The 16,758-nt window shown below is 47.7% G+C and overlaps 1 protein-coding gene across 1 annotated transcript; it reads right to left on the reverse strand.

Moving 5' to 3' along the window:
* Positions 1-301: 301 nt before the first annotated feature.
* LOC124681036 (probable 2-oxoglutarate-dependent dioxygenase SLC1) lies at positions 302-2,861 on the reverse strand. Its single transcript, XM_047216010.1, has 2 exons — positions 1,917-2,861; positions 302-839 (listed from the first exon to the last, which is right to left on the reverse strand). The coding sequence occupies exons 1-2, from the start codon at positions 2,814-2,816 to the stop codon at positions 585-587; spliced, it is 1,155 nt and encodes a 384-aa protein (XP_047071966.1). The 5' UTR covers positions 2,817-2,861; the 3' UTR covers positions 302-584.
* Between the last annotated feature and the right edge of the window lie 13,897 nt (positions 2,862-16,758).

Genomic DNA, 16,758 nt, shown 5'->3' on the forward strand with positions numbered 1-16,758 from the left:
TAGCGAGACTTTTATTTTTCTGTAATTCTTCTCCCTTTTTTTAGTTGTGTGCATCCTTTATGGCATTAGAGCATGATGTTGTTGCAGAGGCTGGGTGGTGTAATTGGTATCTCCACGATATTAATATATGCTATTTATCGAAAAATTTCATAAAATATTCTCAATGCAACACTAGCTGTCTACTTCGCCTAAATATGGCTAATTAATCCTAACACACGTTGAACTCCTCGCTCCAGTTCCCTCTCCATTGCTGATGTGAACATTTGTCTGCCGTTAATTAAGTGTTGGAAATTGGGATGAATGCAAGTGCGTGCATCAATTGATACATCTTCGATGACATACAATTCAGACTGCACCTGGGAAATCATCAGGAACTGTACAAGTCAACACCAAGCGCGAGCTGGAAACATACTCCAATTTGCACGGAGGTCATGCATGGAGTAGTCACAGCTAGACGGTCCATTCGGCCGGGGTGTTGCTGACTTTTTTACCATGACTTTTTACCCTTTACTACAGGAGCAATACATGACGTTTGCGCTCGAAGTCAATCCAATCGTGGTCGAGAGGGCAACAAAAAGTCAGTGTCAGTCGAGCCTCCTTGATTGCAGGAAGTTCTTGTGCTTGCCCTCGGCGGAGGCGAGGTAGGCGAGGAAGGTGGTGAAGTCGGTGTCCATGTACCGCCGTGGTTCGCCGCCGCGTTTCTCGTCGATGAGCTCCGGCGCCGGCCCGACCACCCGCTGCGCCCCCACGCTGTGGAACGACGCCACCGAGATCCGTGGCCGCGTCGAGTTGACGCACACACGGTGCAGCACGCTCTTATACCGACCGTTGCTGTATATCTGCACGCCAAAAGTAATTTATCTGTCAGCTTTTATTACAAAAGTAACTTAAAAGGTGAATTTTCATTGTAAAAGTAATTGAGAGATCCCGAGGACTGCAGTTGGGCGTGTGTATCTGTATGCTAGACTATGCTTAGGATCAAGCTAAGTATTTGCTCTAAAAGAAGATCAGACTGAGTAGCTGCAGCATGCAGTATTGCTAGTATTATTTTTGTTAAGATATATGTTTAATTTTGTTATGTCTAAGTTTATTTCTTTATCAACAACAATGCTAAAATGAGGATTCTTCATGGCTCCGCAAATATTTAATATTCTGTCCAGTCAAGTCGTGGTTTCAGTTTAAATATCACCTAAAACTACGACAAGTATAATGGATCAGAAGAAGTATCTATAGAGTATGCATAGCATGTGAACCGTTTGTGCGGTGTTTATATATAGTTGGTTAATACTACAGTACTTCCCATTAATTAAGACAGTATTAATACCTAGTGGTAGGATAACCTAAAGTATATATACATATATACAACCTCAAAAATATATAATAGGTTACTTAAATTTACCTGAATTCGTATATATCTATACCTAAAACGTGTCTAGATATATATGAATGTGAATAAATCTAAGTCCACTTATTATGGGACGGAGTACATAGGCATCACCTAGGTGGCTCAACTTGGTTGACTTGCATAAAAACCAATCAATCATCGTCCTTTGGCATCACTATCGAATTCTATACTGAACAGTTTGTCTTCCTACCACAAAGTTTAGTTTGAGTTCTCGAGTACGTTGACCCCCTTAATTGTTGGGCCAGGATGTACAACTATAAATATATATTTCATTTTGGTTTGGTGTATTGTGGTTTGACTGAATCCTGACATGTAGCGATCGATGCCCTTTCAGACATGCCAATGGTGGGTAGCTGAAATAAGTTGACATCGATCCTAGGTAGGTCAATTCCATGTGGACGACGTACGTACAGGATTGTACGAGCTAGTAAGGATTCGGCTTGCCGTACGTCCGATGCTGCCAGCCAGGTATAGTAGGATTTGAAGTGGCAGTAGTGGTGTAATTAAGTACCTCGAAGTGGTCGCCGACGTTGACGACGAAGGAGCCCGGGACGGGGTCGACGGTGAGCCACTCGCCGTCGTGCATGACCTGTAGCCCCTCCACCTCGTCCTGCAGCACCAGCGTGAGGAACCCGTAGTCGGAGTGCGGCGGCATCCCCAGCGTGAGCTCCGGCTGCGGGCACGCCGGGTAGCAGTTCACCGTCATCATCTGCGACCCCGCGGACGTCAGCTCCTCCATCACGCCGTCCTCGGCTCCACTGATCCCCATGGCCTCCATGGCCGCCCCCACGACCTCCACGAACACCCTCCGGCTCGCCTCCGCGTACGCGGCCGCCACATCCCTGAGGTCGGCCGGCGAGTCGGGCCAGGACGGCACCACGTCCCCGAGCGGCGGCGCGCAGGAGAGCTTGAGGAAGTCGCGCCAGCAGAGCACGGCGTCGTTGGCCTGGTTGAAGCTGGTGCCGTAGCGCACGGGGGCGCGCACGTCGGGCGACATGTAGCGGGCGCGCTCCGGGAAGGGGAGCTCGAAGAAGCGCGCCCCCACGCCCAGCATCGCGGCGACGGACTCGGCGCCCACGCCGTGGTTGACCAGGTGGAAGAAGCCGTAGTCGCGGCACGCCGCGTAGAGCGTCCGCAGCACGCCGTCGCGCTCCGACGGGACGCGGAGCCGCGCGAGGTCCACGACGGGGAGCTTGACCCTGGCGCTGGCGGGGGCGGCGCCGACGCTCCGGCCGGGGCGGTCGCAGGCGGGCAGGACGTACCTACCGGGGAGCCGGGTAATGCCGGCGTCGGAGAGGTGCCTGACGCCCTTGAGGCAGTAGTCGTCGTCGTCGTCGTGGACGGCGCCTCTGGTCTTGCCATGCTGCCGCAAGAGATCGCCGGCAGTATTTGCCAAGCCAACGATGGCCATGGCCGATATAATTGGTAACGCTGTAGCTTGTCGGGCTAGCAAGCGGTGCACATGAATGGCGTGGTGCGGAGTGGAGCACGGTGAGCCGTGTGTATATATAGCTAGACTAGAGAGCGGACATGGACGAAGCAGAGCATCGAGTGAGGAGCAATCGCATTGGGTATTTGGGTTGACCAGTTTGCGATTAAGTTTACTCCGTGGTAACGGCGCGCGCGTGCCATGTCAGACGAACACCGTTTCAGCGGGCACGTGGATGTGGATGTGCATGCACCTTGACCTCGCTCCAGGTTTTGTATTCATAGCTCCTTGGGTCACCTGCAGCAATCAATGGGCATGCACCCCGTCACAATGACAGCACGAAGGTGCGACGAAGCTCTGTTGCCAAAAAATATGTGAGTTCATCGTGTCAACACAACCGAGATTTTCAACTACTAGACTACTCCTTTTCAAGTTCTAAGCACATGGGTGGTTACAAATGTGATTTTGGAGCCGTCTCCTTTTTTTCACCACCGCTCTCGTCTCATATCCCCACCTCTCCCGGTTCTTCCGGATCGCGCACACTTGCCCCTCCCCCTCTCCTCTCCGGCAACAACCGGCGTTGAGTGGGTGAGGGTCCCCTCCCTTTTTGCAGTTGTAGCCTAGGTTTAGGCTAGGATTTGCCTTCATGCATGGCTAGGTCTAGCTTTATGTCGTAAGATTGGAGCGTGTCGTCGGTGCAATCGAGTTGTGCGTGTTGGCTCATGTTTTTGCTCGTTGTGGTGGCGAGGTGTTGCGTGTGACCGGAGGAAGTGGCGACATCATCTTCTTCAATAAGCACACCTAGGGTTGGTACTCTTGTTCAAGTTGAGCTCTCTCATCCTGGCCGCCATGGAGGCGTAACGTGGGTTGCTATGACGAGATCTGGAGAGCAGGGGATAATTGCTAAAGTTGCCTGATGGATCAAGCCTCCACTGTGGCAACGATAGGCCGAGGTGATCTTTGCCTGAGATGGCGCCCAATCCACGCGTTAGTGCATCCTCAACCTCCTTCTATGGAGGCTTTTCAACCTCGACACGGCGGAGCAAGATCTTCTTAGGCCAAGTAGTCGTAGGTCAAGCCACGCTGGTGGTGATGAAGACAATGGACTAGATAGCTTTTATGAAAATATTTGCATGGTTTGTTCCGCAAGAATCCAAGGCCTTATTTTAATTTCCCTATCTCATGAGGGCCTTGTTGTAATATGTATTATCACCACTGCTAATTAATGCAGTTTCTGAGCCTTTTAGGCCCCATCCCTGTTCAACAAAATTGCAATGTATGAACAAGAGGAAACATGAACTCCAACGATATGCAACATATATATTACATCGGTTTGCTAGTTCCCAGATAGGTAAGAACTAACTTAGTTCTCATTCTAGTCTTACACCATCAGATGTGCATCGGGATTCGTGTACTTGAGTTACAAGTTTGGTTGCAACTAATATATTTTTTAGTTGCAAGTTAGGTTGCAACTGAAAATTTTCGGGGACAGTTAGTTTTGATTCATGCAAATGGTGAGGTGCAACTCATAATTCAATGAAGTCACTTGACTGAAAACTGGCTACACCCATATTATACTCCCTTTGTTCCATAATATAAGATGCCAGTACAAAGAGTTTGAACCTACTCCATGTTGGCCGCAAAAAGAAAGAACCTACTTGAAAGGTATATAGTGGAGACTAAAGGGGGTAAATATTCGCTAACGAATTTGTTTAGGGTTTTCATGTTTTAGGCTTTAAGCAACAAGATAAAGGTGTATAATGCGAAGTGAACAACCTAGATGATACCAACATAAATAAAATCAAAGGAAACTAGTAACACAAAGAGCAAGGTAAAGGAAAGAGGTAACCGCCAACGAGACACAAGATGCGATATTTGTTTCCCGTAGTTTCTTCCTTTTTAGGCGAAGTGTGTCTACTTTGGAGAGGTGTGGCGCCACAAAGGCCGCAAACACCACAAAGGCCTCACCTTCTTCTCTGGTGAACCTACCACAAAGACGAGTCCATTTCTCCACTAAGTGGTGCTTGTCGAGGTGGGTACCAAATCTTCACATGGTTAGGACACGACTCCACAACTCAATTGGAGGCTCCCAACAACATCTTGAACCTTGTACAACAGTAAGCAATCTCTCAATATACTCTCTTCACAGGGGTCACCACTATGAAGACCTAGGGTTACAAGTTCCAAAGTGGAATCAAAAGGAAATTCAAATTCCTTTGGTCAAAAGGTAGGTTGGGCCCTCCTCCTTAGATTTCCCAAAGATGGGGTGATTTGGTTGGATAGAGAGGGAGATCCACCACCTTAAAGCTCTAAAGTAATGGAGAAGAGAGAAAATATACGACACCCTCCTTGTGGAAGAAGGGGTGGCTATTTATAGCCCTCAACATATTTCTAGCCATTGCACAATCGTAGGGCCAAATGTTTTAGGGGGGTGGAGTCTCTGGTGCAAAATAGCACCTGTCGGAGATTCGCCCACCTTCATTTCGGCTGGTTGGGCCATTCTGGCAAAGTTGGTACGACCAAGGGCTAATATGCCAGGGCTGGTCAAACCACCATGGCCTAATATTCGGGAGGATATCAAAGAGTGAAGCTCTTGGCCAGAATTGGCCCAAACTGGGGCGTACCACTCTCGCGAGGCAGGGCTGGAGATTTCGTCCTAGATTGGCCGGAATTTCTGTCCCCTTTGTGACCGGAACTTCCACCCTGACCATATGACAACCAGAATTCTGAGGCTCTACCTTCACCATTACTCTGAGACAAACACAAAAACCTAAAAAACCTACATACTAAGGCATAGCATAGACTAAGTTCCTCAATGTCGATCTTCTAACTTTTGATAGGTTGTTGATTGTCCTGTGCTCCTTTGGATAAACCTACACACTTAGCACATGGTAAAAAAAATCTCGTTGTCAACAAACACACAAAACTAAGCGGAGTGGAGACTTTGCTCTTTCATTAATCCATATTACAACCTACTCCATATTGTTTCCAATGAAATTTGTAGTACAGAACAGAAGGTGCACTAGAATGTACTCAGCCATGAGCCACCATAATCACCCATGATTCAAATGTGCGATAAGGAAGGGGCGACGTAGATTGACACGTGCAGACGCTCAGCTTGGCAGGTTATGCATACATATAATGTCAAGGAGCAATGTTTTGTGTATACCACAACAATATAAAGTTGCAATTAACAAGTATAAACTCTTAAGAGGTAGTATAACACAGTGCACTTAGAAATATGTATATGTATATATTTATCAGGCGACACTAACAGTGATAACTCAAAACTAGCAATGTGGTGCCTAACCCAGCTAGCGAAGATGCGTATTTTGCTCAATCAAAGTGCAGGAAAGAGTTCTAGGGATCTTCACATTCTTTCATAATTATGTGGAATCGAGCTGCTAGTATTGAATAACTTTTACTATTGATTTATAAAGTACTTATTTATTAGTCGGTTTTGATAAATAACTAAATTAAACTCATAATTAACTGATTGGTGCGTCTAGCGAATTCTTATTCGACTGAGAGTTAGCTTAATTCTTTTTCAGGTGATGTCATCCCCACCAAGATGTTGTAGTGAACATTTTTTGTATTATGTGAATATTTTGTTCTGGGTGTGATCCACTTTTTTCTCACCAATCCACTTGCAAGCGGAAAACCTAAATTGCAACCAAGAACGAATATGTAGAAGAAAAAATATCCTACTACCTCCGTCCTATAAAACTAGTTTAAGAATTATCTAAATATTAAATAGTATCTAGATACATTCACAAACTTCTGACGTATTTGCCATGTTAGAGCATGTCTAACAGGCCCCGTATTTTTTCGCCCCTTAAAACGCGAGTAGAGGGCCCTGTATTCACTTTTCGCCGCCCGAAAACTCGTCCGAGCTAGCAGACCCCGTATCCCCAGTCTGCTAGCTCGGACGAGTTTTCGACCCCTCAAAACAGGGTTTTAGACAACAATTTGCACAACAATTTCAGATCAAACATAGCACATCCAAAATATGTGATGCATAATTCATAGTTTTTAACATCACAACGCGATCATGGCCAATGTTCAAGCCACGGAAGTTCCCAAATGTGATCAACCATCAACGAGTCCATCGCCGGTGGCGCCACCACTCGCCGGAGACTCACCTTGAGCACTTGCAGCACGAGCTTCACGCGCAGCCTTCTTCCTCGCCATGATGTCCGCCTTGGTCTCCTTCCACCACGCCAGCTGATCCTCGTCCATGCCGTCGGTGCGCATCATCATGATATCCCTCTCCTCGGCCAAGAGCTCCTTCATGGCCTTGGCTTCTTTGAGTGCGATCATCCTCATGTCAAGCTCGGCCTTCAACTTAGCATCTTCCCGCCTTGCTTCCACCTTGGCAAGCTTCACCTACTTCTTCTTCTCGGTGATGAGGAGCTTGGTCTTCAATGTCTTCATCGTCAATGCCTCTTTGGACTTCATGAGTTGATCCAACTTCTCCCGGAAGCTAGCTGCTTCGCCTTCTACCTTGACCCTCTCCTTGGCTTTCTTGTTGCCCTCGGGCTTGCCGGCGTTTTTCGCACTCATTTCCTCCGCTTCATCATCCATGGTGAGCAGTGCCTCCTTCTTGCACTTTGGTTCGTTGTCCCTCAACTTCCACTTAGGAAGATGTTGAAGAATGGAAAAGCAATGATGAAATTGAAATTCCTTGTTCTTGGAGCCGGCCATGTCCTTGTACCGGGCTTGAGCATACTTGGGTTGCACAACAATACTATGTAATGTTTCCACATCATCAACACATAATATGGATAACAACAAACATGGAAAACTTACATAGTCCTCCGGCACTCATCCACTAGGGGGGTTGTTGGCCACTTGATCCATGGCAGCACTCCAACGAGAACAAGCTGGTTTGATGATGTTCCATCGGCCTTCAAGGGAGCGGTAGGATCTGTCGGCCATGCTCTTGGTGCGAGGCTTTAGCTGGTGGTACAGATCCTCAATGCGCTGCCAATAGCGCTTGCCGCCTTGGTCCACTCCGGTGCACGCATCCAGCCGGATCAACCTCAACCACCTCCTCGTCATCGTCACCCTCATCCTCGTCGTCATCAATCTCTTCGACGTTGCACTCCTCATCGAACGCAGCGATGCCGGCGTCCAGGTTCACCGTGGATTCGTTGAGCATGTCGAGGTACGATGTTGTGGACTCAACATCGAACACCTTGTCTACGTCCATGGTGGGTGGCGGCGGCGCGGGCGGCGCATCGGACAGAACAGAGGGAGGAGGGGTCGTGGCCTTGGAGGGCGGTGGAGGCGCGAGGCCGATGCGGCTGATTGCCTTTGTCCTCACGTTGGCCGGCGCGGCGCCCCTTGATAACCCACAAGTATAGGGGATCGCACAGTCTTCGAGGGAAGTAAAACCCAATTTATTGATTCGACACAAGGGGAAGCAAAGAATACTTATAAGCCTTAACAACTGAGTTGTCAATTCAGCTGCACACTGGAAAAGCACTAGTAACGAGGGTGATGTGAAAGCGGCAGTAATATGAGAGCAATAGTAACAGTAACACAGCAGCGATAATGAGTAACACAGAGGCAATGGCACCAGAAAATAGTTGATACTACTTCCAATGTCATATAGGAACGAGTATATGATGATGAAAGATGGACCGGGGTTCCCAGCTATCTACACTAGTGGTAACTCTCTAATAACAAGTGTTGGGTGAACAAATTACAGTTGGGCAATTGATAGGATTGAAAGCATTAAGACAGAACATCAAGATTATTAATCATGTAGGCATGTTTTCCATATATAGTCATACGTGCTCGCAATGAGAAACTTGCATAACATCTTTTGTCCTACCAGCCGGTGGCAGTCGGGCCTCAAGGGAATCTACTGGTAATTAAGGTACTCCTTTTAATAGAGCACCGGAGCAAAATATTAACACTTGGTGAAAACATGTGATCCTCATATCTAAGCCTTCCCCTCCAGTTATCCCGATTCTTTGTCACTCTGGGGCCTCGGGTTCCGGACATAGACATGTGCAAACAACTTGTAGATACAATCTAAGCAATAAATATGGAGCTTAAATCTAAGATCATGCCACTCGTGCACTAGTGACAAGCATTAAACACAACAAGATTGCAGCAACAATAACTTCACAAACTTATATAGATAGACTGATCATAATGTAACAATTCATCGGATCCCAACAAACACAACACCGATTACATCGAGATGGATCTCAATCATGTAAGGCAGCTCATGAGATCATTGTATTGAAGTACATGGGAGAGAGAGTACCAACTAGCTACTTCTAGAACCCGTAGTCCATGGGGGAACTACTCACGGAGCATGATGGAGGCGGTGGCATTGATGGAGATGGCTTCCGGGGGCACTTCCCCATCCCGGCGGCGTGCCGGAACAGAGATTCTGTCCCCCCAAAACGGAGTTTCGCGATGGCGGCGGCGCCCCTGGAGTCTTTCTGGAGTTTCGTCAATCGGTGTAGGGTTTTTACGTCGTGAGGGGTTATATAGGCGAAGAGGCGGAGTCGGAGGAGCCAGGGGGCTCCCTCCCCATAGGCTGGCGCGCCCCCTATAGGCCGCGCCGCCTCTGTGGTGCAGGGGGCACGGGCCTCCTCTCGTCTCCCCTTCGGTGTTACGGTCCGTCTCGGTGAAATAAGATGATGTTTGGCTTTTGTTTCGTCGAATTCCGAGAATATTGCCCGAACAGCCTTTCCGGAACCAAAAACAGCAGAAAACGAGAGCGGCACTTCGGCATCTTGTTAATAGGTTAGTTCCGGAAAATGCATAAAATCATTATAAAGTGTGAGCAAAACATGTAGGTATTATCATAAAACTAGCATGGAACATCAGAAATTATAGATACGTTGGAGACGTATCACCCCTCGGCCCGACCGCCTTGGCCTTCATCCTGCCCCCTTTCTTGGCAGCCGGCGGGGCTTCGGCCGGCGGAGCTGCGGTCGGTGAAGCTGCGGCCGTCGCAGGTGCTTCGAAGAATTGCTTCGGAATCCTCTTCCTCTTCGACGGGATGGTGGCGCAGATCATGGCCGACACGGCGCCGGCGTTCGGCGGACCTCCGACGGGGAAATCAACCACCGCGGCCGAAGGAGGTGCACCGCCGGCGGTAGGTGACCCTTGTGGAGAATCCATGGCAGCGGGATCCGGCCGTCTCGTTGCCGGGAAGGGCGGGGTGGAGGAGATCGGGCGGCGACGACGGTTGGCTTCAGCGAAACCCTTCGCGCGCAGTGGAGAGGAGGATACTGGTTTGGCCCTCTATCCCCGCTCTCACCCCTCACAAGTAGGGGGCGAAGGCCCGCCCCGTAATCGAAACCAGCAAAAATCGGAGTGGGGGCCGTTTTTACGGGGCCTGCTAGACGGCCGGGTAGAGCCGAAACTCATATTCCGGCGGTTATTATACGGATTTGGCCTTTAAGGGATCTGTTAGACATGCTCTTAGGAGGGATGAAGGTACTTTGGCGGGAGAAAACATAGCAGTTGGAGTATGCACACTCCATTATCCCCAAATATCTGGGCATGCAACAATTGCAGAAACCAGCTTTCGCTTCGAAGACAACACTTGACATCGAGAGGACGTACGATCGTACGTACTACGTCTGGTGGTCTGGGCTGGCCGATGGGCCTGGATATATTCCGTCTCGGGATTTTGTGTCGGGGAAATCTTGCAGCGCAGTGGTACGCTGATCGACAAGTGTTGTTTGGCGCCAAAAGAGAGGGAAAAGGCAATGACGTGGCGACCGATCGATGTCGATCCAGCGATGATTTCTGCGTATGATCTGAGTTGATATGAGATGCATGGACAGCCTGGAAAGAAGATCAAGGATGGATGATCGAGGTAGGCACGCTTTTGCTCCCCATCACCGTGAGTGCTGCTGCTTTGCTTCAGCGGAACAACACGTGCACGTACGCAGACATGGGGACGTGGCAAACTCAATTAGCAAAACCGACGAAACTGTAGCTATATATATATCCAAGAGAACTTGCATGCATGCCAGATCAGTCGGTGGCTTGGTTGCTTCAATTTTCGGCCATTGGCATATTCGTCTACTCCTCCGTCCATAAATAAGGGTATTTATATATATATATATCTTTTATCTTTAGTAAAAATATTATATTTGATGATTTTTGGGGAAAATAGTGAATCGCTGTATTTCTAAATTGGTATCAGTAAAAGTAGTTTCATAATGTACCAGATACGATGTCATATACTTTCTCCGTTCAGAAATATTTGTTGCCGATCAAACCAGCTCCTACACGGGTTACCGTGGGCTGTGGGCGGTGCTGCGTGGTGCCCAAAACCACCCAACCTTATCTTCTTTCTTCCTCACCTCTTCCTCGTCATTTAGCTTCTTTCTTCCCCGTTTGCCGAACAACATGTGCACACGCGTGTACACAGTGGCATGGAAAAATCGGCTCGCATAAAAGGGTAGAGCCATATATATATCCAAAGAAGGTTGCATGCATTCGAGTGGGTAGTTTGTTGTGTGATTGGTAGCTCGCATGAGACAAAATCTGGGTGATTGGATGTTAGACCATAAATAGCAGAATTGGTCGTTTCCGTGGAGCCACCCTCGTGGCAAGCAATTTCGAGAACACGCCGTAGGAGCTGATGCATCCCATGGAGATGGTGCAAGCTCGTGCGCTGCATCGAAAATATGGTCACCGCCCGCAAAAAAAATAGCTCCCTAATTAGATGTGCCACTCTCACCGCCCAAATCCCAAATCCAAATCCACCAACCCCCTCCCTTTTGAGGTCATCACTCTTTCTAGTTCCATGGAGATGGAAGGAGTTTATTAACCGAGTTCATCCACGTGCATGGGAACAACGGTCGTTAGCGGCCATCCGGCTTCCCTCTCTTCACCGAGCTATGTGTTGGAAGCTTCTTCTGGTGCTTGTAAGAAAACCTCTAACCCTTGATGGTGTAGCTTAGATCTTTAAGAATGTGATAGATGTGGGTAGATGTGGATGAATCTGATGGTTCTTGTTGATAGTGATTCTCTATTTCGGTGATCTGCTGGCGATTTGCATGATTAACATTGTACTTTCTAGCAATTTTCATGCTTAGCATTGTTCTTTAGTTGCATGCTATATATAGATTGCTTGTGCAGTACGTGATTTTCATAGCTCTATAGTATACGATTAAGGGTGATTGTTGGTTCGAGGATCGGTTGTACACATGGTTGTGTTCTTTCTTGAACCAACAAGCTCCTTATGTGTGACATCATGCAATGAAAGTTTGTTCATTTGCATGCTTATCGTACAAACTATAGTTGTAATTAGGGATGGTCAATGTAGGATTTTAGTTGCATGCTTACGGTGTTACTACTGTAGGACATCATGTCACATAGTTCTTTGGATCTATCTACTCCCTCAATGAAGCCTGACATGTCTTCGATGCAGCCTCGCAATAGCCTAGGACTTAGCTACGTATGATCGCAAACCTGCAACGGTATGTCATCCTAAATAGGATTATTGAGCTCTTGGACAGCAGGCGGGTGTAAGAACGACTTCTGAGAAAGATACCTACAAATTATTTGCAATGGTGTTCTTTACTTTATTTCGATTACAATCACCACTACTCAGCTTTACAACCACATGAAAAAGTGGAGACAGAAGTAGAGCATGGTATGCAAGCTCAGATAACTTGAAGGAGTCACACGATGTCAAGAGACCATGGCCATTATGATGAATGATTAAATGTTGATGAAGCACCATGACTAGATAGCATACTACTATTTTGGTTCCACATGTTGATAGCTTATATATTGATCTGAACTAACACGTTGTCTTCTCGGTCTCAGGAGAACCCTAAGCACAATGAATATCTGGAGAAGTGGCTACTATGCTTAGATGAAAACAACCTTCAGGGAATGGCGTTTTGGCACATGGGAGCATATGCTCTCTTTATTTTGAAATGCATGTTACATATATTTTGAAATTTCAAAAAATTGAAACGAAAAATTTGAACGTACATCTTCACGTGCTACACGCTCACAAAGTTGTTTCATAAAAATCCGACTTGTCGTGTGACGTGTGTAAAAAAGACAAAATTCAATGCTGAAAATAAAGCTTTTCAGGAGATAAATTTTATCTTTTTTACACAGACCACAAAACATATTGGTTCCTGACGAAACTTGACGAACTTACGTATATTGTGGAGATGTACATGTAGAATTTTTTGTCAAAATTTTTCGACATTTCGAAATATAACTTTTTGATAGAGGGAGCATATGCACCCGGGAGCCGAATTGAATTTCCGCAACCTTCACATCTATTCAGACTGGCAAACTCTTTGATCCACGTTTACAAGGCTGTAGAGTACCTTGCGAACAACAAAGCTTAAGGTAGCATCTATACTACAGAATGAAAATGGCAGGAGGACCTGCCTGCGTAGGCACTACGTAGTATACTCGTAGTGCTACTGCTTTGAGGTATCATGTGGTTATGATTTGTTGATGAGGTCATGTATATTTTAAAAGATGGTTATAATATTAAGGAAGGTGCTATATATTATGCGATAAAGTTGTGATATTAAATTGGTCCAGCCATCCAATCATGCCGTTGATTGCTTCAGTCCGCAGCCATTCTGTGGTGGATCGAGCATATCTGCATATATGCGTTCATTGGAACAATCGAGCACACAATAAGTTGACTGAAGCGACACGTGTGGCAGGTATAATTGGGTGGGTCCGTGCATGCATAGCCAACTTGTGGTGGCTGTGCAACGCCTTTGCAGCGTCGCATCTGCGCCCTACACGTATTGTACGTTCGCGCCTGAGTGTGCGTGCTAGCTAGCAAGCTTGTCATCGGACATTAACGTATCATTTGCTTTCGGTGGCCTTTTTCTTCATGTGGAAAAGAAAACAAGAGAACATGCTGTCCATCTCAACATTAATATAGTATCTACTTTTTGGGGAAAATTATGTTCCTAAGCCCGTAGGGTGCGGATCTTCAGAACGAGAAGACTGGTCGATCGGTCGCTAGTCCGTGGTAAACGTAGTTCTTAATGAATGTTCAAACTGTTAGAGATATATTTGGTTAAGGATGGCAATGGAGCGGGTTTGGACGGATATCGGAAAACCAGATCCATGCCCAAATCCATCAGCCTCGCTCTGCCCCACCCACGAACGTATCCATGGGCATGGATGTCGCTCCAAATCCAAATCCGATGGATACCTGGATATCCATGGATATCCATGCCCATAAAATTTGAATACCATTTCATCCATATTTCACTTGCATTTCATCAATAATAAGCTAACATGAATATTTTGGCAGCATTTCAACATTATTTCAGTAGCATTTCAGCCGTAATTATGTCGACAATTCATAGGAATATGAAAGCAACAATATATCACATTACCGAGGAGGCGGAGCAATCAACGAAGATCCACAGTCAATGCGGACGGTGGAAGCCCTACAAGCACAAGGCGGTTCCGTGATTATTTAGAGTATAAAATGATTAAGGCTTAAATTAAGGGTTTGGTGATTTGGGCCTAAAAAGGACAGCCAAACGTAGGTAAAATCGCATTTTTCACTGACATGTAGGTCCCACATGTCAGTTGGATATCCATCGAATATCCATGGAGCAAAAGCTCTGCCCGTGCCCGCTCCATGAATTATCGGATATCCGTCCCATGAAATCCGTGGACACAACCAACCCTCCATACCCGTGCCCGGCGGGTCGAATATCCATGGATACCCGGATCCGTGGATAAAATTGCCATCGTGATATTTGGTATACGTACGGTTTAGGTAGTTTAGGATAGAGATAGATCTTGTGTCTTGTCTTGCACTCCAAAATGATCCTTGTACGCCTATATATACTCGCTCATGAGGCTCAATAAAACATCCAACATATTCCGCATATCTCTCTCCCTCTCTATCCTTCTACATGGTATCAGAGCGGCACGCTCCTTGACCTAGCCGCCGCCCGCGCTTCCGCCCGCGCCGCCCCCGGGGAGGTCAATCTCCATGGCCTACTCCGGGGGCCGCGCAACCCGTATGAGGGTTCGTCCGCCGATCTGTTGATCCGCTGCCCTCGAGTCTTTTTTTTTCCAATCCGTAGATTGGTTTTCTTTTTGCGCCGCCGGTCGCTCGACCGACGTTTTCTTTCTGGTTTTACCGATCATAGATCGGATTGAGTCGCCCATCGCCGTCGTCCTCTTGCGTCTCTACTCCGACAACGGCATCGACCTGCACCGGCCATCAACCGCACGGCACAGCCGCACGCGCCGCACACGGGGCTCCCCTACGTGCGACGCCGCAGGCTGTCTCGCCCGCGCGGTCTCCATCGCTGGTCCGTCTTCGCCGTCATCGCCCGGGACTACATCGACAACGCCGCCATCGACTCCGATCTGCGCGTCGTCCACGCCATGGCACATGTAGCGCCGCCGTCGGTCTGATCAACCGACCCCGCGCACATCTACGCCAAGCACGTCCCCGAGCACGCGCCTACCACCGATCGAGCATCGGGTTGCCGCTGCGTCGCCCCTTCGGGTCGCAGCGCCGCCGCCTTTGGTCCACGCTGCTAGCCAACGACGCGCCTTCGAGGCGCGTACGTCGCTGGTGGCGTCCCGCCGCTGCACCGACTTGCGCCCTGCAGCTACGCCGGCCCCTCAGGCCGTGGCGTCGCCGCACGCGGTCACCTTCGCCGTCCCCCGCGCATCGACGTCCGAGGCTACCACAGCGCCGCCCCTTCGGCGCGGGTCGCCTCCGTCCGCGCATGGTCTTCGTCACGCCGCTGGGTCTTCCTCGCCTACTTCGTGTACCGCCGCCGCGCCCCCACCCCAGGTCGCCGCTGGGCTCGCCAGCCACTTCAGGTCACGCTGGGCTCGCCGACCACCGCAACTCCCGTCTAGGCGTCCAGCATGACCACCCCGGGTCACCGCTGGGTTAGCCGCCTTCTACGTCTCCAATCGCCTTCTACGTCTCTATCCTTCTACACAAACGTGTAGTTCAACGCAGCCAGATAAAGAAATGATGCAAGGAGCACCAATAACCAGCTTTATCGTCCTCAGCTAGCTAGCTAAGCTAAGCTGATCTTGTCCGGCCGCCTGCATGTACAGGATTCGTTGCATGCTTTGATGTAACACAGTATGTACACAATATACCTAACTAAAAGTATACACATATATATGTAGCTGATCTGCCACAAAAACCAAGTTAATTAGTCAAATAAAGAGACTATTTTCTCATGACAAGCCGGAGGCAAGCCATAAGTGACAAATAAGCATGTGTGTATTTCTCTTAATGTATATATATGTTTTTTTTGGGACAAATTGTGTTCTTGAGACCAGCCATAGGTGCAGATGTTCTGAGCGAAACTAGTGATCATCTATGATGAAAGATAGTACTACCTCTGACCATAAACATATGTCCGAAGTTTGACTAAATTTGGATGTATCTAGCTTATCGACTGTTGAGAATGAGATCTTGACAGCTCCTTTTTCTGAGGAAGAGGTCCATGAGGCACTTTTTCAGATGGAATGTAATAAAGCGCCGGGACCTGATGGTTTCCCGGCAATTTTTTATCAAAAAATTTGGGTTGTAATAAAGGATGATTTGATGGCGCTATTTAATCAGTTCAGTAACGGGGACTTGCCTCTTTCCAAATTGAATTTTGGTGTCATAAGTTTATTACCAAAGAAAGAGGATGCAGTGCAAATACAACAATATAGAGCAATTTGTTTGTTGAATGTGTGTTTTAAAATATTTACTAAGCATGTACAAATCGTATAACAGGGATTGCCCCACGAGTTATAAAACCAACACAATCAGCCTTTATGCCGGGGAGGGATATCTTAGAGGGGGTGGTCATTCTTCATGAAACTATTCATGAGTTACATAATAAGAAATTGGATGGGGTTCTATTTAAGATTGACTTTGAAAAAGCTTATGATAAAG

Source organism: Lolium rigidum, chromosome 1 (genome assembly GCF_022539505.1).
Source record: "Lolium rigidum isolate FL_2022 chromosome 1, APGP_CSIRO_Lrig_0.1, whole genome shotgun sequence".
Classification (NCBI taxonomy): Eukaryota; Viridiplantae; Streptophyta; class Magnoliopsida; order Poales; family Poaceae; genus Lolium; species Lolium rigidum.

Bases quoted from the DNA above. Each gene is read 5' to 3' on its own strand.
- LOC124681036 (XM_047216010.1), bottom strand. From the start codon at position 2,816: ATGGCCATCGTTGGCTTGGCAAATACTGCCGGCGATCTCTTGCGGCAG. The intron at 840-1,916 runs GTACTTAATTAC...TTTGGCGTGCAG, and splicing joins ACGTCGGCGACCACTTCGAG to ATATACAGCAACGGTCGGTA.